This window comes from Astatotilapia calliptera, chromosome 3 (assembly GCF_964374335.1).
Source record: "Astatotilapia calliptera chromosome 3, fAstCal68.1, whole genome shotgun sequence".
In the NCBI taxonomy this organism is placed as follows: Eukaryota; Metazoa; Chordata; class Actinopteri; order Cichliformes; family Cichlidae; genus Astatotilapia; species Astatotilapia calliptera.
In genome coordinates this window covers 40947829-40970847 of record NC_137424.1, presented here as the reverse complement: position 1 = coordinate 40970847, position 23019 = coordinate 40947829, and the positions used below count along the sequence as shown (strand labels likewise).

General features: G+C 42.4%; 1 protein-coding gene across 1 annotated transcript in view; it reads left to right on the top strand.

Moving 5' to 3' along the window:
- The window catches only part of nwd2 (NACHT and WD repeat domain containing 2), a 60923-nt gene that overhangs the window by 28874 nt on the left and 9030 nt on the right, over nucleotides 1–23019 (top strand). Inside the window, exons 5-7 of the mRNA XM_026162138.2 lie at nucleotides 15186–15389; nucleotides 17204–17354; nucleotides 19226–19815. Of these exons, the coding sequence (XP_026017923.1) occupies nucleotides 15186–15389; nucleotides 17204–17354; nucleotides 19226–19815 (945 nt within the window). The remainder of the gene's footprint in view (nucleotides 1–15185; nucleotides 15390–17203; nucleotides 17355–19225; nucleotides 19816–23019) is intronic.

Sequence of the window (23019 nt, the reverse complement as noted above, 5' to 3'; positions counted from 1 at the left end):
CTTAAATCTTTAATAGAATATTCTAGTCCTGCGCTCCCCGTGGTGAATGTATTTATGCCGAGGAGTCCGCAACACCTCCACAGGATTAAGTCCCATTCAGACTTGTCAAAGCCAGCTGCTGCGCTCCCTGCAGCGCAGCTCCCTGTCGTCGCCACGCAGGCCGTTCGGGCGGGATGGCGGCCCCGTTTCCAGGACTGGGGAGCTCAAAGTGGCGGCGGCGGGCCCTTTGATCTGGGACTTGGATCCTCATTTATGACAGTTCTGGGTTGTCTGAGCTGTCTCTGGAGTCCCGTTTATTTTTACAGGGCGGTAGACCTAGATATATATGTGAGGATGGGGAGCATGTCAACAGAATTTAAGGTCTTGTTGTTTCAACAACAAGGTAGGTCGTAGGTTTTAAGGATGTGAGGCTGTGTGAGGATTCAGTTTTCTCATTTTGCATCCTTTACGTTTATTTATCTTATTTGTTTTTGTATTTTACATCCTTGCAAACTCAGCTGCAGTCTCTCGTGGTTTCCAGACACAGTTATCTTCAGACCTTCTCAGGGGCTGTCCAAGTGTCACCCCAGCTAACACACATACACAAACACGTGGCAGTAAGAGGAGACTTCAAAGACAGACAGGTCTGCCGGGTATGCAGCCCACAATGACTGTCACAGAGCCCAGTGCATCGACCAGAGAGGAGGGATGGCCAGAAGAAAGGAAAGAGATGAAGGAATAAACTATGAAAAGCTACTTTTTTTCCTGTATGCAGACACTACAGAGGGAACAGAGGGAAAGGATTGACGTGTAGTGTAGGTGTGTTTCTTGCTGCTACAGAGGATCTGTGAAACAACAGGAAACCTTTTACACTTTGTTTGGTACGTACATGGCTCTCTACATATGCTTCCATGCTGTGCTGTACTCAGATTCTAACTCACAGCTTTAACACCTTGTCTAACATATCTCGCTTCTAATAACTGAAACAAAAACGTTCATTTTCTCTCTTGCCACAAGGGGTCGCCACAGCGGGTAGCGCTGCATGGTTTGTTTGGCAGCTTTAAAGCCATTCCTGACTGATCTGTGCCCAGTGAATGCAGTAACCACGACACCATTGCATGCACTAACTAAACTACTGCAATATTGTGCTACTGAGATGGCCACATGTTCACATTCAAATCACAGCAACGGTTGCCTCAAGGTGCTTTATACTATAAGGTAAAGATCCACGTTTGTTCTCTTACTTCTCTCTTCTCTAAAGTTACCTGCAAGCTCGTGTGCATTCGATAATCAGACAATCCTCTCACCTTCTTGGCAAAGTTGAAGTGATTACAGATGAGACCCTTGATTGACATGTAACACCTTGGTAAACACAGTAAAGGCGATCAGAGCTGGGAACCATCAGCAATAAAGGGATGAGTGAATTGTTTCCTGTGCAGATGCCTCGAGCCGTTCCTCTCTCGAGCTACATAAGTTTAACACGTTTCTGTTGCTAGCATCCAATAAGAGCATGATATAAGTTATAGATCATGGTTGGGCAATATGTGAAGTTTTCAGCAGATCAAGCCACAACCTTACAGAGTTCTGCAGTCAAGTTTCAGCTTAGTTCAATTTTAGTGCTGTAGTGAAACACAAGAATAATTGGCTCAAGGTATTTTACATTGTAAGGTGAAGACCCTATAGTAATACAGAAATGGTTGGACGTGCGGGTTACAAGTTAATTGTTAACCAAATAGAACAACCCCAACCAACCTCCCTGAGCCTGGCTCTGCTGGAGGTTTCTTCCTGTTAAAAGGATCCCACTATCGCCAAAGTACGGAGCCCCGCAAGGGACATTGGAGAGAAAAAAAATAAAGATGAACTTCTGTGAGATCTCGCTAAAGTTTTGCGAGTTCCTGAGCTACTTTTGCGAGATCTCGCAAAATAGGCTGCTCCTTCGCAGGTCGCATTTGAAGGTCGATTACGTCACAGCCGGGCGACAAAGGCTGTTCCAATTCGAATGCCACTCCAAATGCGTCCGTCATTAACCCCGAATTTGATGGATGGGTTGGGTGTATCCTTTGTTCTCCAACCTATCCCATAATTCATAGCGTGGCCCAGCCAATTCCAGTTTCCAACAATGGCGGCAGCTACTTAGAGTAAGAAAGAGTAATCTTAAAACTATCTTGCAAAAGTTCATGTTCATTTTTTTTTCTCCCATGTCCCTTGTGGGGCTCAAAGAAGGTCGTCTCATTGTTGAGGTTTTCTCTGTATTATTGTAGGGTCTTTATTTTATATTATAAAGTACCTTGAGGCAACTGTTTGAATTGAATAGAAGTCTCAGTGACAGTAAATCAGCAAAATAAAATTGGAAAATAAAAAATCTGTTAATAAAAAAAAATCTTGTCCTACTATAAGAAAAGTAAAGAACTGGAGAACACTCACACAAAACAAAACACATCAAAATTCAGCAAACTAACAATGATGTTGCTTATATAAAATAATTTGCAAAGCAAATAAAGAAAACAAAGAGAAACTACTACGGCAGTGTGAGCTTTCCTTCTGCAGGAATTCTTCTCTTTCATAACAGTAGTTTGATTTCCATTTAAGAAGCAAAATGAAGGTGGGCTGAGAGCTTCGGTCTGGCATCACAGCTTTCAATGATGAGGTGCAGGTGTCCCAGCTGCAGCACACACATGCAGGCTGTTTTTAATTAGGATGACATGCCTCCTCATTTCCTGCCTTTCTATCATCTTAACCCCTCCCACCATCAGCTTTAAGTAACGTCAGCAAAGCTGCATCACCTGTCACACACAAGCATCACCTGTTTATAACACAGACTGATAGATGTCAGTGACTTTGTTTCTCAGCTGCTTCTTCAGATCGTGGCGTGATGTTGCTTTTTGGGATCTTTCAGCCTGCTTCACGTCATCACACAGGCTTTGTTGAGGTGATTCAGCAGGTTTGCTGTAATCAGGCCTGTGTGTGTCAAAAAAATGCAGCTAATCACAGTTAATTCATGATTTAACAAGGGCGGGCAGTTACTTCCACACATGGCCAGGTACGCTTGGATCTCTTTTTCTTTTAAAAAATGAAGACATGATTTTAAAAACTGCATTTTGTATTTACAATGTGTTTGATGATCTGAAACATGTCAGTGTGACAAATACGTTTTTCACAGCGCTGCAAGTGTTAGCGAGACAAACACCAGAGGCACGGCGAGAATGTGCGACCATCTAGATTTGGAGTCGCCTCACTTCATAAGACAGGCTCGACTGTTATATAACCAGCTTTGTTATTGGATGTGTCAGTCTTTCTTTATGAGTAACAGCCACATGCAGCGAGCGTCACTCAAAATGCACAACTCAACACAAGACAGGTGCCAGTGCGGGGCTGTGAAACAGACACACACACACCTGGCTACGAGGGGCTTTTCTCTAACCTGTCGATGCAATAAAGCTGGTCTCCATGGCGATGGTAGGGGTTGGCATGGTGATGGTGTCACTGACCCGGAGATTAAGCATGACAATGAGCCATGACTTTTTTTTTTTCCTTTTCCTTTTCCTTTTTCTTTTCTTGTCCTTCGCTCTCCAGTGGTCTCAGATTTCCCCCCGTTACAAAAAAACTAAACTAAACTAAAACTTGACGATCGCCTCAAGGAAACGTATCAGCAAACTGTTCCGGCTCTGCTTCCCCAGCTTTACTGGATGTAAGAGGATAGTTGAGGATACTGTAGCTCGTGTTTGTTTCCCACTGCTTCTCCTCCATTCAGTTAACATGATGTAAGCGCTAATACGATATCCCAGACCTCTTTTCTTCAATGATACTGGAAATTATGTCTTCATGCTTGTGGAAAGATTGCTCCGATTCAAGCGTAGCTTCTTGGACAGTGTGAAGTGTTTATGCAAATCCATCCGACGCGCTTATTCTAAGCAAGTTTTGGCCACAGAGTGTTTGTACTGAGGGTCAGGATGCATACTGGTATTAAACCTACCCAGCTCTTGACTGCACTGATAAGCTGCTCCTCACAGCTTCAGAAAATCAAATGCTTTTCAAGTGGTGGGAACATTTCTTGACCTTTTATTTCTTTATCTTAACCTTCAACTCAAAATCCAGATCATCTACTGTTATTTTAGTCCATCTGGATATATTTTCTTACTCTCCTGAACGCATTTGTTCCCACTCAGCTGCAAATCTTAAAAAAAAATCATGCCACAGAAAGGCTCATGAATTTCAAATGGGTGCTGCAGTTTTTTTTATACAATACATTACTCATGCAGGAGTAATTAGGATATATTTTAGGGGCTTCTTAAAGCAGCAGGAAAACATGTGGGACTGAAATATTGTTCCAGTGTTCATTTAAAGAAGACCTCCCATGTGCAAAGCTCAGCCTTCAGACAGCTTTAGATGCTGAGTTTGAGGCAGTTTTCTTCACTCGTTGCCTGTTTGATGTCAAAGGAAGTAAATACCCTAAATACACAGAGACACACAGGTTGCAAAGAAGCTCCGCCCTCCTGTTGCTCATACTATCCGGTCGTTAAGTGATGACGTGACGAATCCTACTTCCGGGCCTAAAGTAGTCTGCATTTAATATGGCTTTTGTGTTGTTAACATGTTTAATGTTATGTATTTTCTTCTATTTAATCTCAAAAAGCTCCTAAAACAGTCAGTGATCACTGTTGACCTCCCTCGGCTTTTATTACCGCTAATCATTTATTTAAGCTCAGTTTTTAAAACCTTAGGATGTAATTACAGCCCAGCCCATGCAGCAGTATATGAATGACTAACCTCATATTATGGATGGATTATCTCAGTTGTTCTCCTGGCTGAAGTTTGGTCCTTTTACAGCATCCTGCCATGCAATTACATTTGTTCCTGACCACCGACAACACTCACGTTAACTTTTATCGAGTGGAAAAAAGTTAGCTTGTTTATATTATGCTAACATAGCTGTGTCGCTAGCGGTCACGTAGCACATCATTATATACCAGCTAGCCAAACTTCAGTAACCCTACAAACGTCACTGCTGTTTAGTTTTCTGTCTTCATTTATGTTGGAAGTGATAACAGAGCTGTACGTTTTAATTTGTTTCCAAAACCCCGCAGTCAGGACATGCTATATTGTATTTAGATAGAAGCTAGCGAGCTAACTTCCTGCTAACTTCTAACTCAGTTAAATGTCATAAATTCCATTTTCATGGATGCCTGGATGTTAAACTCAATTGTTACACCTGGTAGAGCAGAACGCTGATCATTTTATTAAAGATGAAAGACTTTAGACAGTTTTTCAACTCTCAGTAATGCCATAGTGATCATATGGACCTGCAGCGGAGTTTAGGCCCAGACACGGCTAGTGACGTCAGACTTAACGACCGGATAGGCTGTCACCAGGCCATTAATGAAGTCATATTTTTGAAGCCTCATTAGATGAGATTAGTTTTTTCTTCTTGGCATATCAAAATTGTAACAAGTGAGGGGGTGCATCTGAATTTGAACCCACCCACTCATTCGCTAATGACTTGTTAATCAAATCATTAGCCAATGAGCAAATCCTGGACAACCCTCCTTTCTGACACTCAGAATGACCCAAATTCACAAAATGGATCATAAACTCTGCAGGAAGTGTTCACAGAGTCAGCAGGCCGTTTCCCCAGACCAGTGAAACCCAAAGTGTGGGCCCGGGCCCCTGGTGGGCTGCAAAGGTACTGCAGGGGTGTGAATTAAGTGAATTTAAAAAAAGGCAGGTTCAAGGCACTTATGCATTTGGATTCACTTACCATATTTCATATTATATACTAGCGTATCATACATGTACTTTGAAATCTGCATTTAAAAGTTTCGCTTTTAGCAGTATTGCTTTTTTTAAAGCCACAAGTTACCGTACATGGATGAGAGAGTTGAGTGCCCTAATCAGCTGGTGCTGTTTAGCTGGGTTATCAAACTGGATTTATAAACTGCATATGTGCAATGCACAGAGATACATATCAGATTAGTGCTAAGCAACTAATAAAAATCCAAGAATTTCACTCCCCCATATAAAGCACAAACATGTTGGGTGGATGCAACATCATAACATTCGTTAGATAATACGTTAATTGTGCTCCAAATATAACAAACAGCATAATCACATTGAAGAAGTCCAATCCAAGTCGTGGATGAGTCTCAGCTGCCTGTGTTAGAAGACCTATCAGTCACTCAGTAATGGATCGATGGGCTATAAAAAAAATTTTTCACCCCACTCCAGGAAGCCAAAACTAATTTTAGGCCCCAAACATGCTTTTTCATGCTGTAACACAGGAGTCCTTTTGGAGCCAGTCTCAAGTAGATCCTAGAAAATATGCTGTTTTTGCACTTCTGCATTGGCGTCATGTATAAGCTCTAAAGGCTGGTTTATTCTATCTATTTAGGACAGCCAGTCAGAAGAAGTAAATGGACAGTAGATGAATCAGAGGAGAACGTGACTGCACCAAGAAACAGTATGACATGGATAAAGAATACACAAATCAGTTCAGATTTGAACAGTTTTTTAACCATTCTGTTCTAGTGAAGTCAAAATGATGGTGAAAAACTAATTTCTTGCAAAATTACCATGACGATTGGCACATACTACATGCTGATAGGCTCCAGTTTGCACATAGTGAGATGTAACACAGCTCTCAGTGTCAGAAAAAAACGTTTTTTTCTCTCATCATCTGCTTCTGTTCAGAGCCATATTTCCCTCTGCTGTGCAAAAGCTTATGCAGCAAATACCCGAACAGTTGACTGTGTGTTTCATTGATTAATTGACCGTGTGAGTGATTGATTTGCTAATTCATACTGTAGCTGTGCACAAAATCTTTGCTGCCTCTCTCAGCTGGCTCATCAGATAAAGTGCACTTAGTCAGAGTATATAGCCCCTTACCATCACCCCCCCCCCCCCCCTTCAAGGATAAAAAAAACAGAGTAGAGAAAGCGGGAGGGAGGCAGAGTTGGCACTGCCATTTGGCCACTGTGTGCTTTGCTATTGCCACTTTGGCTTCATGTGTTTTCTGCACAACCTAAAGTGTATTAAGAAGTAACTTCTCTCAAAAGACTAGCATATGGAGTGACACACTCACACACACAAGAAGGAAGTTGTCAGCTTCCAGGCAGTAATCCACCATTGCGTATCTGCTCTCCGGCTAAGACACGGGTGTTAAAGCCACCCGGACAATATTTGCAATTTATTTGTTTCTTCATTTACAGTTTGACTTCAGTAAGCTAAGTAGGTGACAGAAGTGACAGACGGGTGGATTGGTGTGAGTGTCTGTGTCTGTGTAGGCATCTGAACACCTGATTTTGTAATTTTGATAGGAAGCATCAGATGGTTTTATCTTAATCCCCATCTCTACACACACACACACACACACACGTGCATGCACACAGCTACTCCATTCGCCCTACATCACTGGGATGCAAGCTGACAGAGACTTTGTCAGCAACTTGGAGAGTGACTGTTCTCTCCTCTCTCTACCTCTCTCTCTCACACACACATGCACGCACACACACACTCAGTATTACTATAGCTCAGCCCAGTGCCTCCATCCTCTCCGACACATCACTGCAGTGCCGTGAGTCACAGAAGGTCATCTGAGGTAGGCAGATGAGTTGACCTGCAGGGCATTTCAGTGTTCACAGGTTCCTGGAAGATCTAAGCTGCACCTAAACATTGATTCTGAAATAGGTTGATCTTACATAACGTAAAAAAATGGCTGGATCAAAATGGTCACTGCCCACCTGAGTGTCCCCAATGTGGATAACTGCTGAACTCTGTGGCTTTCTCTATGTGCCTGAGCAGCGTGTATGTTGCTGTAGCAAGAGGTGAGTTCAATATAGAGTTTGGAGGAGTGGAAGAACATCTGTGTTTCTTTTGGCTCTGAAGAAAGCCATCAGCTAGCTTAACTACAAAGACCAATGGCCATTCATTCTAAGATCAATTATTATTATTATTATTATTATTATTATTATAGTTCATTAGAGCACATCCACTGTATTCTACTCTGTTGTACTTGCTGCTACAATAGAGCCAGGCTACTTTAAACTCAATCTGATATACAAGAATAGGCAGTGCTATCCAGTTTTTAAAATATGTTTGAAAATACAAATGCTGAAATACAAATTTAACCTCCAGATTTAATTAGATTGTCCAGTTATTAAAGCAAATAGACTCACTGCACGAGAAAAACAAATTCTCACAGATTCTCACAGCTTATGTCAGTCAGACACATAGAGTTACATTTATAAAATCTTCAAGGGACCCCAACAAGATCACTTTAAAAAGGAAAACGTGATCATCAGTTGGTTTGAGTGTTGTTTTAGTTCTGTACAAGCCCACTGGACACTTTCTCCTGAGAAAAAGGAAAAACTTTAGGCACCTTATTAGGTACACCTGTTCAACTGCTCATTGGAATAAATACCTAATGAACCAATCGCATAACATCTCAGTGCATTTCGACATGTAGACATGGTCAAGACGACCTGCTGCAGTTCAAACTGAGCATCAGAATGTGGCATGGTTGTTAGTCTGAGTATTTCATAAACTCCTGATCTGCTGAAATTGTCCCTCACGACCATCTCTATGGTTTAAAGAAAAAGGTCTGAAAGTGACCAGAATGCTTCATACTGACAGGAAAGAAAGAGTAACCTAAATGCAGAAGCGCGTCTCTGGACAAACATTGAACCTTAAAGCAGAAGACCGCTCCGAGTGCGACTGCTGTCAGCTAAAAAACAGGACGCTAAGGCCTCAGCTTTGGTGGGCTCACAGGACATTGTTTGATCTGATGAGTCTTGATTTGTGTTGCGACATTCAAATTTTAGGATCAGAATTTGGTGTAAACAACAGGTGTTGTGGTGTAATGGTGTGTGTGTTGGGGGGATTTATTGGCACCCTTTGGGCCCCTTAGTATCAGCAGAGCATCATTTAAACACCTAAATACCGTTGCTAACCATGTCCATCCTTTCCGATCGCTGCTTCGATCAGGATAAGAAACACATGTCAACATGAACCTGGAATCTGGGACGTTTGGAACACCTCGTTGAACCATAAAGAATCAAAACAGCTCTGAAGGCGCAAACTTGGGTCCAACCCAGTGTTCCTAACGAAGAGGTCAAAGGGCAGTGAAAATCTTTCCAAAAGGCACCAACACCAGAGCACAGATCCAGTTTGGTGGCTGAAGGTTTGCACACTTACTTCCTGCACATGTATCTTCATGCTGTCCCAGTAGCTCAGTCTCAGATGTTGCTGCTTGTACAGAACACAAAACCTGTGTTATCACATTGATCTCAGTGAGGTTTCAGGTTGTTTGTTGGTTTAAGTAACAAAAGGAAATGCGATATTTTTGTCTTTGTTTTTGGAGTGCAAATGTTAAAAAAGACAAGAAACCACATGGTTTTCTTCATTCTCTCTTATTTGGAGCACTCTGAGCCAAACAGTTCATTCGTTACTTGAAACATTTTGGGCTTGGATCCAGCTCATGACACAACTGAAGATAGCGAGCAGCCTGCCCTACTTTTCTGTGAAACTCTTTATTTTGGCAGGAAGAGCAGGCGGGGAGTCGCGCACAGGGGGAATCCCAGCCTTCTCCTGACATTTCTTGCTTGTATTGTGTCTGTCTTTTAAATTTGCCTGGCACTTATTTTGCTCTCACATTGGCATTCTTGTTTTAATGGGCTTCTTGCTTTATTGGAAATAAAGTCACAGTAGCGCTAAGCCTGTTGTTTCATAAAAGCCCTTAGCTTTACTTTTTGTTGCCAGAGCACCATCTTTAATATGCTGTTGCACTCAAACACGGCACACCTCCTCCTCCGAAGCAACTGACACAACCATCTTGTACGTTCAAACGAACGCTCGCTACATGGACACAAAACTGGTTGAATGTAAATGAATCTCACTCAGGCGACGGTAGGCCGTCCTACGGACACATGCCGTCATCTGATCGTTCTCTGTATCTTCTCCCACTGCGACTGCCAAGAGAACAAGAAGTCCAGCGTGGAACGGCTTTGAATCGTCATTGAAGAGGGGGGCGTACTGTCGCCGTGGCTTTCCCGCTCATCGGAGCTCGCCGTCATTTGGCTTGTAGCTCGCACGGTTTGTGTCATGACACGTGGAGTAAAGATCAGCTGGTTTTACAAAGGAGGTCTTCTAGTATCTTATTTATTTTTGCTCTCATTGTCCTCAGATGAGGCTGATAGAGAGCAGCGAGAAAGGCGCCAGAAAATGGCCCAGATGATTTCTAGTGGTATTGAATGTGCTGTCACTCCAAAGCTGACGGGAAGCTCGACGGCTCACTGGAACTCTTGGCAGATATGCCACGCGGAGTTCGAGATAATAGCGGGATGAAGAGGCTGTGATTTGATTCGATGCTGCCTAATTATTCGTCCACTCTTTGCAGTGTTCTTGCATCTGACTTAGAAGATTGTGGATGAGATTGTGGGTATTGGCTTGGCATATGATGGTGATGATAATAACCTTTACTTATAGCACACAAATTCAATTTCACAATCCTAACTTCCACTTCCCTTTAATTAGTGCATTCAGTTCCTTTCCTTCAAAACAGCCCCGTCTGCTCTATATGAAAAGCAAATCTGCTTATTTTCCCTAATACTGCTTATTACTGGGAATTAGAAAATTTGGACCATGTCTGTGCATTTTACAGCCACTTGTCATTCAAATGTTTTTGTGCACCAGCAGAACAAATCTGTTTTTTGAGATTGTCGCTTATGTTTAAGGGTGCACTCTGCTTTATTTGAATATATATATATCTATTAGGGGTGCAACGATATTCGTATCGATATTGAACCGTTCATACAGTGCTTTCGGTTCGGTACGCATATGTATTGAACAATACAACATTTGTAATTTATTTTATCAACTTTCCTTCTGACGATGCTGTCTGTGTTGAGCGCTCAGTGAATCTGCGTTCGACTACTCCGCCTAGGCTGCACTGTCAAGCGCAGATCCACTGAGCGCTCAACACAGACAGCATCGTCAGAAGGAAGAGCGCAGGGCAAGCTAGCAAGACAGAAGTTAAGCTCTCCTTTTAACATGGACCTCCCCCACTCTCATTCAGATCTGGCGTTTGGAATTATTTTGGTTTTCATGTGACATATGACCCTGAAGGTAAGCGAGTCATGGACTAAAGTAAAACAGTATGTTGGATGTGCCATGCAATGCTTAATTACATTGGTGTGAACTAGTGTGTTAGCGCAGTTAGCTCGTTAACGTGTTGGCCGTCTAGCCCCATGCACGGGGCGATCGGCGGTAGCTCGTTAACGGAGATTTGCCGTGTTGTGGCGTTAAGGTCATTTCAACGAGATTAACCTGAAAGCACTAGTGGGAACACAACGAATATGACTGCACATTTACACATTTATCATCCTAGTGCCAAGACAAAAACAACAAGCATGCTACTAACTTTAGCCGAGTCATTTAGACAGCTGTTAGCACATGATTCTCCTTATGCTGCTGAGAATATAGCCCAGAAGAAGCGGATAGTATAGCTTTTATTTTGGAAAGAGACATTTCTCTGTAATAAACTCTCTTTTCCAAAGATGAGTGATTCCTCAATCAGATACAGGGCTCGCAAAATCGCTAGCCCAACGTCCCGGAGCTAGCGATCTTTTCAGTTGGGCTACCAAAATCTATCTCTTCCCTGCCCGTCGGGCTATTGTAGGAAAAATATATGTCAATGCTTTTGCATTCTTTCAGAAATGTAGCTGGGTAATTATGTCATTGGCATCGGTGAGCCACTGTCAATATGTGACATATTGAAGTCGCGTTTGAATTTGCGCTTGTTTTTTTGCTTTCACTTTGCAATCGTGCGAACTGTGTATAGAGAGCGACAGCACTGATCTGTGAGTGATGATAATTTGTGCACCAATTCCTCTGACATCATCTTATTAATTGTTAGCTTACTATGCAAACATGACAAGTGAAATCTCCCGCAGCTTAAACATGTGAGAGGTTGATCGCGCAGAGAATCGCTGAGCTTATGTGAGTCGTGTGTAAAAGTAGCAGGATTTATATTTCAGCTCTGCTGAGCCAAATAAGACAGGTCAGGGTGAAGAAGTGACAGCCAAAGAAAAGCTTACCACAAAACGGAGAAGTTATGACAAATGAGACTATAAGGCAAAGAGAAAGTGCAGCTTTATGGTTTCATGGACAAAAGAATTTCTGTGGCTGCAATATGATGAGCTAAATAACCAGGGCTGCACATAAGTGGTCCGCAGGTGCGCATTCGCTGTCAAAATAAAAAACGCGCACAAGGGTTAGGGTTAAATTTAAAAACTGTACTTTTGAGTTAAAATATATATTTATAATTTTAATAAATGACAAATTAAAAAGGCATGAACATTTTTTTTGTATCGAAAAAATATCGAACCGTGACACCAAAGTATCGAACCGAACCGAACCGTGAATTTTGTGTATCGTTGCACCCCTAATATATATATATATATATATATATATATATATATATATATATATATATATATATATATATATATATATATATATATATATATATATATGCTTGACTTTGATCACCCTCATGGTTACAGGTGGGCTGGAGCCTATTCCAGCTGCATGGAGACAGCAGGAGATGGGGTACAGCCTGTGACAGGACTAGAAGATAGAGACAAAGAGACAGACAACCATTCCGATATACGGGGAATTTAGAATAACTTGTTCTCATTAACTGCATCTCTTTGGATTCTGAAAGGAAACCTGAATACTTAAGGTGGTAAAACCACACAAACGCAGTCCAGCCAGATGGTGGATTTAAACCCAGACCATTCCCTGCTGTAAGGCAACAGCGCTAACCTCTGAAAATGTTCCCTTTTTAAGTCATTTTAATTGTTACTGTATTGAAAGCACATGTCAGAAGCAAGATTCAGGAAAAATCAGAACAGGTATTATAATAAAAACATCTACCTCAACATGCCTTATACACTGAGTTTCGAGCAACAAGGGCCGAGTTGGCAGCTGCTTTTTTGCATGAAGCTGAAGCCTAAATCAGATGCCTCTGCAAACTCCTGAAAAATAGTCCTGTGTAATATGGCAGCTTCATGCCTTATTTCCCTCTTCAAATGACATACATTCAGGTGTATATATTTCCATAATATATAAGAATGTTTGCATGTTAGCCACCGGGTTGGTTTCAGTTTGAAAGCAGGATGCAGACAGGTCTGTGTTTGTGCCTGCAGGAGAGTCGGAGCACTTTCGTTTTCATGCTTGCGTGCAGAAACCTGCCTGTGGACACGTACAATACTGGCTACCAGGCACCAAAATAATTTGAAGTGTATTTTTCTCATGTCATCGTGTTAGCATAGGTTTAGGAAATATTAAAAATACTGCAACGGTATTCATTGTGTACTGCCCACCCACTGCAATACAGATCAATCCCACTGGTTGCCTGTCTGCACCTCTGCATACAGCATGAAGAGAAAATAATGCATACCTGCCGGCCACTTCATTAGTAACATGTTGCTAGTGCTTGGTTGGCATAACAAGTAAAAAAAAGTCTTTTTGTTTGAGTAAAAAGACAAAAATTTGATTGAGTTGTCACGAAAAAAAGTTTCTGAGCTCTGTGGGTAAAAGCGTATACTGCTTATCCACCTCATGGTGTAATCATCAGTCAACCTGACAGGTTAGCATATAGCATCAATATAGCAGCTGAAAACATCAAGTTGCTGCCATGTAATTAGCTCATATGCGCATTAACAAGCATCTGAACACACACACACACAAGGCTTCTGATTGTTGAGTAGCCAACTCAAAGTCACTGCCTTGACCGATGCTCAGGAGGTAAAGCAACTCATCTACTCATCAGAAGGTTGACGATTTGCTCTAGTCTGTATACTAAAGTACCCATAGGCAAGAAACCGAAGCCCAAATCGCTCCTTGTGCAAAAAAAAATGCTTGTTAATAAGGCATGATGTATTAATCGCTTTGGGTGCTCATGTATAGTAAGAAGGCACTAAATAAGAAGCAGTCCATTTACCTTTTTAACCTCGTTTGGATCCATTCATAAATTCAAAAAAGTTTTATTAAAATAGTGCCAAATTGCAACAGCAGAGGTCTCAAAACATAAGTTAAAGATCCTACAATAACACAGAGAAAGCCCAAAAATCAGGCAGCCACCTGTGAGCAAACGCTTGGCAACAGTGGGAAGGAAAACCTCCCCTTTAACCAGAAGAAACCTCTGACTGAACCAGGCCCATCTGCTGCGACTGGTTGGGGGTGAGGCGAGGAAGACCGGACAAGAGACAGACTTGTTAGGGCAGCGGTCTCCAACCTTTTTGCGCCACGGACCGGTTTATGCCCGACAATATTTTCATGGACCGGCCTTTAAGGTGTCTCAGATAAATACAACAAAATAAAACCAGTACCGGTACCGAAAAAAAGAAAATTTATTCATAACACACGTGAGAAGACCCAGGAAAACCGAGTAAACGATAAAAACGATAACAAAATAACGCTGAAAAACGATAAAAAAACCTGAAAACTATACATTTCACACCTGAACCTCAACTCTCGCGGCCCGGTACCAAACGACTCACGGACCTGAGTTAGGGAACATAAGTGTATAGAAGTCAGCAGAACAGGTGAAACAGTATTAGGACATTTTCATGGTTCTTTACCTGCTTTTTTTAATGTCTTGAGTGTTTCTGGCTCATGTATGAAGGGTTAAACAAACAGTAACTAATAAAATAAATAACTGGTGGAAAGCTTGTGTCTCCTTCTGTAAACTAAAGGTTTCTCTTTCACAGCGCTGTATGTTGTGATATTTGTGTGATAGTGATTAACTTTTGGTGAGCATTATTTCTGAACCCTCACCGAATAAATATTTCTGTGTGGGGAAAAGAGGCGCATCATTTCCTTACTGTAACTGTCGCGTAAAGCAATTTCCATCCTCCATAAAGCTGTCATCGCTCAGCACGGTGCGCACGGGAGTGGGGATTGCGGCGGCAGTTACATCCCTGCCGTCACAAAGTGGCTGCTTGATGTGCCCACCGCACCGCGTGTGCGCCCGTGGCTCTGAAATTGCTTTAAATAAGTCGCACTGTGCGCATCATTGACTTCGCCATTCACCCCGCGCCACTGATCCAAAAAATAGAGCCCCCGAAACTGTCGCGACGAGACGCATTTCCCGCCTCTCCTTCTCACCTCGCCCTCTTCCTTTCTCTCCTTCTCCTTTTTCTTTCCATCAGGGTCTGGTGGGAGAAAAGTACGGCAGCATCCGAGTGCCGGGGGAGGTGGAATCGGCGGAGTTTGAGATGATCTTGGATGCAGCGGTGGAGGCGGGGCTGGACACACACATCCTGGAAGAGTGGTACTGCAGGGATGAAAACTCGGTGCCACCCGCATACTACCTCAAACCCAAAGCCCAAATGCTCAAGAACTACCAGAACTCTGTGAGTCCAGAGCTTCAATCGCACTCAGTCACACTAACAGGAGGCTCCCGCTGTTCGTGTCCTTGATTTTTGTGTGGAATGAATTAAATTCAGCGTGCAGGAAAAAGAAGAGCAGCTGTTCTTTGAGGTCGATGAGTGAACTTTGTCTTTTTAAATGTTTCACATCCTTGCAAATCAGCCTGAAAAGCCACTTAAAGAATCTGTTAGCAACATTTATTTTAAATAAAACGTCCAAGGTCTGCCTTTAACTTTCAAGAAGTAGTACGCCTCAGTTTTCTTAAGTACACCATCTTGATGTTCTCTTGAGCTTCGCTGAAGTAAAAAAAAAAGTGCTGTGAAAGACTTTGATGATAAAAATAATCACAGAGAAAATTCAAGATTTAAGCATTAAAGAGAACCAGTCGTTTTGCGTTTCCTTACTCGATGTCATACATAAACACACCGGCCATTTTTTTTAGGTACACTTCGTCGCACATTTTTTAACACAGATATTTGTAGGGTCAAAAACTTCAACCTGAGCATCAGAATGAGGAAGAAAGATCATTTTAGGTACTTTGAACATGGCGATGGAAAAATCTGAAAGTCTGAGCAACGTTTAAACAGCACAGCCTACAGCCAGGTATTGTTTCTGACCATGTCTGTCTGTGAAGGTTCTCAGTCATCCAGGTCATCGTAGTCAAAGGAGCTTGCAAAGAAAAGCGTCTGGACTTCTTTAAGTTGCTTGAAGACGTTTCACCTCTCATCCGAGAAGCTTCTTCAGTTCTAAGGTCAAATGGTGGAGAGTCCCAGATATAAACCTTTGAGTTCCCTCCCCAGACGCCTTAACGCCCACTCACATCCTGAGCCATCTGATCTCAGGAATTCGCATGATAAGGTGGGGCCAGGTTTCACAATGAGCTCACCCGAAACCCTGGCTGATTGGGACCCACACCCAGTTTCACACCTTGGCCCAGGCGATTAGAGGATCATCAGGGGGTCCTTTTGTCCCTCTGTAGGGGGATACTCCCACTAGGTTTAAATCGGGGACTCCCCACCATTTGACCTTAGAACTGAAGAAGCTTCTCGGATGAGAGGTGAAACGTCTTCAAGCAACTTAAAGAAGTCCAGACGCTTTTCTTTGCAAGCTCCTTTGACTTCTGACCATGTCCAACCCTTTATGACCAAAGTGAACCCATCTTCTGATAACACCATGTCACAAAGCTCAGAATGTCTCACACTGGTTGTTTGAGCATGACAATGAGTTCACTGTACTCAGATGATCTCCACAGTGATCAGATCTCAGTCCAGTAGAGCATCTTTGGGATGTTGTGGAATGGGAGCTGCGTGATCCTGTCATGTCAGTATGGACAGAAATCTCTGAGGAATGTTTCCAGGACCTCGTTGAATCTGTGCCATGAAGAATTAAAGCAGTTCTGAAGGCAAAACAGGGTCTAATCATGTACTAGTGAGGCATATATAATAAGTCCAAGTAATCTCTTCAGAACATCCATGCTTCTTTGTAGACAGTTTTTGAGTGACTCTCAGTTAGAGGAATAGCTCTAATATGTTCATCTTTATGAGCAAAGAAGCCCCACCCCCTTTTCTTCAAACCTTCTGTTTGCATGTGGCAACCAATCAGAATAAAATGAACCTAAAGGGAGAGGAGCTAAAGTCAGCTTTATGATGAGCTTGTTTCATATGAAACACTTGAATGTTTCCTGTGTCGCCGCACACGTCTTCTTGCACAGAAGCGAGTGACAGCACTCGCTCCGTACATGGTAAGAGTCCATGCTGTGCAGTCAGACTGTCCTCTCTCTGCCCCCTCTTCTGCTTAGATGGAGTCAAGCAGCGTAGTCAAGACCAAGAACGACAAGGCCTGGAGGAACGTGTCAGAGGAGATCAAGAGGATCTTCCGAACGGCGGTGCTGCAGCTGCAAGAGAAAGGGACCATGAAGAGCGCTCAGGCCAAGAAATTCCTTTGCTCTGGTAAATTTCACGTCTGCTTTTTCTTTTCATGTCATACTTTTCTCGATACCTTCTTTTCAAATAGGAACACGTCTTTGTCTGCTGGACTGCTGCTCACTTTTATGTTTCTGGCTTTTCATTTGGTTTTTGAAAATTATTGGAATTTTAGATTTTAAAAAATTGATTTGTTTCTTCTGTGATACCTCGCTGGATGTTTTCAAGTTTTAAAAAGTCGGCTTGGGGTTGTTACAATGATGTTACAATAAAAGCCAGCTAATTTCTCCTTACAATTGTTCAATAATGAAAAAAGTTTGTTGGTCGCAGCCTCGATTGCTACAGTAAATAAAACACACGGTGAGTTTATTCCTAATAAATAAATTAAAAAGTTGTTTTATGCGCACAACATAAAATACCCAATTAAAGAACACTTATATGCCAAGGTTGCAACTGGCTGGAATAAAAACAACATTAACCTTTGTGGGGAACAGAAAATCACACGGCAAAGGCCGTATATTTAATAAGTGAGCCTGTCACCTTGTAACTAAATTGATAACAAGAGATGAGATGCAATCAGGATCTATCAGAGTCACCTCAGCGGACGACAGTGATTGATCGATCACATATTCGCCTCTCTTCCGAGTTATTTATCCAAGCAGCGTGTCGCAGTGTCAGACAACCCTTCTTTTTTTAATCAGAAAGAAGCTGATGGTTGCCTTTCACAACTTTTTATTATTATTTATTATTATTATTATTGTTGCGAGTCTGTTTTCTGTGTTGTCTGTGCCCCATAGCAGCAGGGGTGTGTCTAAATGGAGATGTATGTGGTGGCACTTGCCCTGGTTGTAAGTAGATGGCAACAGATTTTTGCATTTCATTCATCACAAGCAGATTTCACACAGTTGATAACGCGACTGCGTTCAATCACAAACCGACTGAATACTAGAGACTGGCTTCTGATTGTTTCTTATTTATTGCCACTTTGATGCATCAAAGTTGCTTCGAAGACAGCAACTGACTGCAATTGGTGCAGACCTGGTCCCCGTCTCAGAAGCAGTTATTTCAAAGGCAAGGATTGCGAGTTAAGTGCACAAAGTTGCAGCTGCAGTCTCCAACCATGGTGTTTTTCTAGTGTGACTGCAGAACAATGTGTCATTGCAAGTATACAATGAGAGTAATAGAATATGAATCTAAATGAACTCTCAGGGCAGCCATATTTCCGATGCATGTTTAAAATGAATAAAATAAGAAATTAAAATCATTACAACTTGCTGAAGTTGCATCTAATTTTCTGACTCTCTCTGCATTAAAAGTCACCTCTATAAAAGGCGGTCCATCTGCTTTTCTTTTCTGATGCTGTCACAGTGCAAGCAACACACTACTAATGACACTTTAATGACAGTCTTATCAACCAGGCACAGTTTAGTCGTTTAAATTGTGGAAATCGGGAATAATACGAGCTAATTAAGGAGTGTCGCTTAGAGTTTTATCATTTTAGATAACAAGGACGCTTCTAGTTTTTATGCACATTAATTGAAGAGTCTGTGGAGGAAGTTGTGCCGTCTCCCAGAACTCCCAGCATTCCTTTCACTCTTTGTCTCTTCCCCTCCGTCATTAGCAGACTGCCCTGTGAGCTCAGCTGAAAGCAGAGTTTCAGTCAGTGGGCTCTTTGTGGGCGAGCCTGTGATACAGTTCAGTAAAGCTGCATTGTAAGACTTTTACAAACCTTCTTGTGAATAAGATTCAAGAGAAATATAATGGGAGGCTAAAAGCTCCTTAAACCTGTTCCGTTCTGCTCGTGTCATGTCATGAATTTTTACCTTTGCAGGTTGCTCGTGGGTTTTGTGTGCTACTCGAATATGATCAATTAAAAAATGTCTTTTTTCTTCTTTCAGCCTTGGAGGATGAATTAGACTTTGCCCTTGGGAAACAAACGCCTGCCTTTCTCAGGAAATGTGTCTGCTACATTCGCAAGATCTCCAACTTTGACCGCTTCGCCAAACTCCCTGAGATGGCTCGCTACATGGACATCGTGGTCAGCAGCGATCGGGTCATGCGCAACCAGGAGGCCTACGAACGCCTCCTGAAGGTGCGGGATGAGTTCATCCCCACGGTCGTGGCCGCCTCCAATCTCCGCGTCTATTCTTCTGTCACCCACTGCGACATGAAGTTAGGCTACTCCCAAGAAGTGGAAAGCCACTATGTAGAAGGTCTGTGCAAGCAGTTCTACGAGGACATGGTGGACATCATCCAGGCCACGGTCCAGCAGAACTTTGACACGGAGTCTGACCCGCTGTACGACGAGATCCTGCAGCACCTGTCCCTGTGTAAGTCCTACGCGGCCCTCTACGAGTACAAGACCGAGTCTCTGGATTACGTGCAGGAGTATCTGATGCCATCTAAGGGGAGCAGGACAAGCCCTCTAGTGGTGTACGGGGGACCCTGCACCGGAAAAACGCTGCTGCTGTCCGAGGTGGCAAAACAGGTGAGGCATGCAGGCGGTAACTTCGTCTTTTTGTGCCACCCACGTCTCAGTTTTCCTCTCATTTTGGCTCTCGCTGTGCGTTCGCGCTCGTCTGTCTGATCCAAGCATGTGTCCATCTTTGTACAACAGAGCATGAGGGAGCGTGCGACTGTTCATCTCTTCTCATCAAACGCTTGCTTGACCATCTGTGTGTCTGCCAAGAGGCAGTCCATCACCATGCACATGCTTCTAATTTCCCACGAAGCCATGCAACTGCGTGTGTACACGTTTGCCTACATCTGTGTGGAACTTCTGGAAAGTTTGCTTATTGAAACAGTTGCAATGGGTACATTTATTGTTCAGTGGAAGCCAATGTGTGTGTGTGGACTTCTCTTTGTGCACACGCACCTCACTCTCTGTTCACTCTCCGGCTTTTGTGTGCCATCTGGCCGCCCGGCTACATTAAGATCACACTGTAGCCAAGATCACACAGCAGACACCCACACATCCACCCCTCCTGTCCAACCTTTGTAATAAATCTCACATTTATTTTAAGCACCATTCAAGTATTTGCCCAAAAGCGGAGCTATAGAGGTGGTATAAAAATGTTACAAGGTGCAACAAAATGATGATGAAAGCCTAAAGTTCAGCGGTAAAGATTTCCGGGAGACGACAGGAAAAGTTTTAAACTTCAAAGTAAAAGGATGAGTGGGAGGGTGTAAGAAGACGCTGCAGTTTAAACAGCAACATTAAAACGATCTATGGTATGGACTGCTTATCTGTTTTCTACGATCTGGTGACTGTGGACGCCGTCCGAGTACAGTGAACTCGTTGTCGTGTTCAGGACACCAGTTTGAGATGATTGTGTTGCCATCAGAAGATGGTTCACTGTGGTCATACACAATCACACCACAGCAAGCCTGAACTGCTTTCACGTTGTTTACACCAAATTCTGACCCAACATCTGAAAGCTGCGGCAGAAATCGAGACTCATGAGATCAGGCAACATTTTTACAATCTTCTATTTTGTTTTGGTGAATCTTTTTTCAAACGTTATCCTCAGTTTCCTGTTCTTAGCTGATAGGAGAGGCACTCAGTGTGGTTTTCTGCTGCCACAGCTCATCTGCTTCAGGGATTCGCAGGTGTTTTTCTGCATATCTTAGCTGCAACAAGTGGTTATTTGACTTATTGTTGCCTTCCTATCAGCTTAAAGCAGTCTGATCTTTCCCTGATGATCTTTGATGTCAACAAGGCGTTTTCGCACAGAGATCTTTCTCTCTAAACTCTAGAGACGGTTAGTGGAAAAATCCCAGCAGATCGGCAGTTTATGGAATACTCACACCAGCATCTCTGGTACCAACAACAATGCTCAGTTTGAACTTCAGCATTAACCCGTGTATTAGTCTCCAGTCACTTTCAGCAAATTAGTAAGAAAATAAATGTATTTGAACTGTTAATAATAATAATAAGGTGTAGAAGCTTGCAGCCACTCGAGGCCGGTGTGCACGACTCACACTGGGCCTGTTGGGTTTGTTTCATTTGAATCCAAGCTTAGGCAAAGCTGGGTCTGCTGGAAAATATAGATCTGTGTTCCTCCACACTGTGGTGTGTTTGTGGAGAGAAGAGCATTTTTATTACGAAACAATTTAACGGAAATGTAAACGCTACAAATGATTATTTAATAACCGTCAGCTATTTCCTCTAAATAGCATATTTTATTACCCTGCTTCTCTGTGAAGCATCTGTGATGGAGAAGACCCGGACAGCCAGCACACAATCTTCATTTCCATCTGAAGATGAGGTGCACTGCATATCTATTTAACTATGTCTTTGATGTGTAATGTAGTATTTAGCCAGTCCCAGTCAAAATGTCCTACACTGGTGTTAGAGTTTGGACTGTTTTATTCTAGTAATACTGATTTTCTTTGCACACTTTAAGGAAGTAGCTGAAAAGAATGAAAGGACAAAGACTGGATTTTTTATTTGGAGCTTAAATACCTCAGTTCTCAGAGTAGCTTTAGGCCTCGGTCGTGTTTTATGATGATAACAAATGTGCGAGGAAATAAAACAGATTTTCATATCATCACCCAAACCACACAGAAATGCAGAATTAAGATAAATATATCGGATGATAAATTAAACTAGCCGTTAAGGAGACTTTAATAGCGTAATACACAGCAATAGGTAATGGGTTCCTAAGAGTGGAATGGCTGCTTTGGCACAGTTAGAGATTACTGGCTATGCAGAAATTAGTCTTTAGAGGCTGCTGAGTTTGCGGCTCGTGATAATCGTCGGCATTTAGTGTACTTAAGGATCGGGTTAATTAAAGTTATGCACATTTATAATCAAGTCACTTTCAAAACAAATGTGCGTTTTATAGTTCTGTGGTGTTTCTGTTGCGGTTATGTTGCATTTTATGTATGTGCTATATTAGTTGGTTGTAATTAAGATGGATGTAGCTACGCTCAGTGGTTTCAGAAGTCCTGTTTTGAAGCCTCGAGATCAACATTTTCCCCGCTGTCTGATTGGTATTTTAAAAGCCAGGCGTGGATATGACAGTGTAACAGCGTGCTCATTGGCTAATCACTTATCAATCACCTTGTTAGTCAATGAGCATATCCTGGATAATCAAAGATTGGATTAGCCGCTTTCCCATAGACTTCTTTACAGTCTTTCTTCTTCAGCTCTCGCCCCCTGGTGACCATTAAGAAGAATGCAGGCTTAAGGCACCTCGTCATCAGTGTCACGTTTCAAACCTGTAACAGCCGATTTAGACTCATTCCAGTTGGACATGGAACTGGAAACCCCTTTTAACCCTACGCCGTAACCTTCCACGTAACCTGACATGCACTTCCCGGGACATGTAACTACACGCAGGGTCAGTGCACGCCAGGACGACTGAGCAGTGTCGAAGGTTATGGGTTAAAAGAGGTTTCTGGTTACATTAAGTTATGACATAGATTCATTTTCTCTCCTGGATACTCCCTCTTTTTCTTTTTTTTGATAGTTTCAGAAATGCTCCCTTCAGGAATTTGCTGACACGTTTTCATTTGGGACAGGGTTGTTATTCTCTTACTGAAACGTAACATGTGAAACAAACACCAACGAAGACTATAACAATGACGTCGCCCTTTATATAGGTTTGCAGTTGGAAAAATCTACACAGCCAAAACAATAAGAAACGGACTCTTTTTTTTATAAGTTCACAGAACGGATTATTTTGCT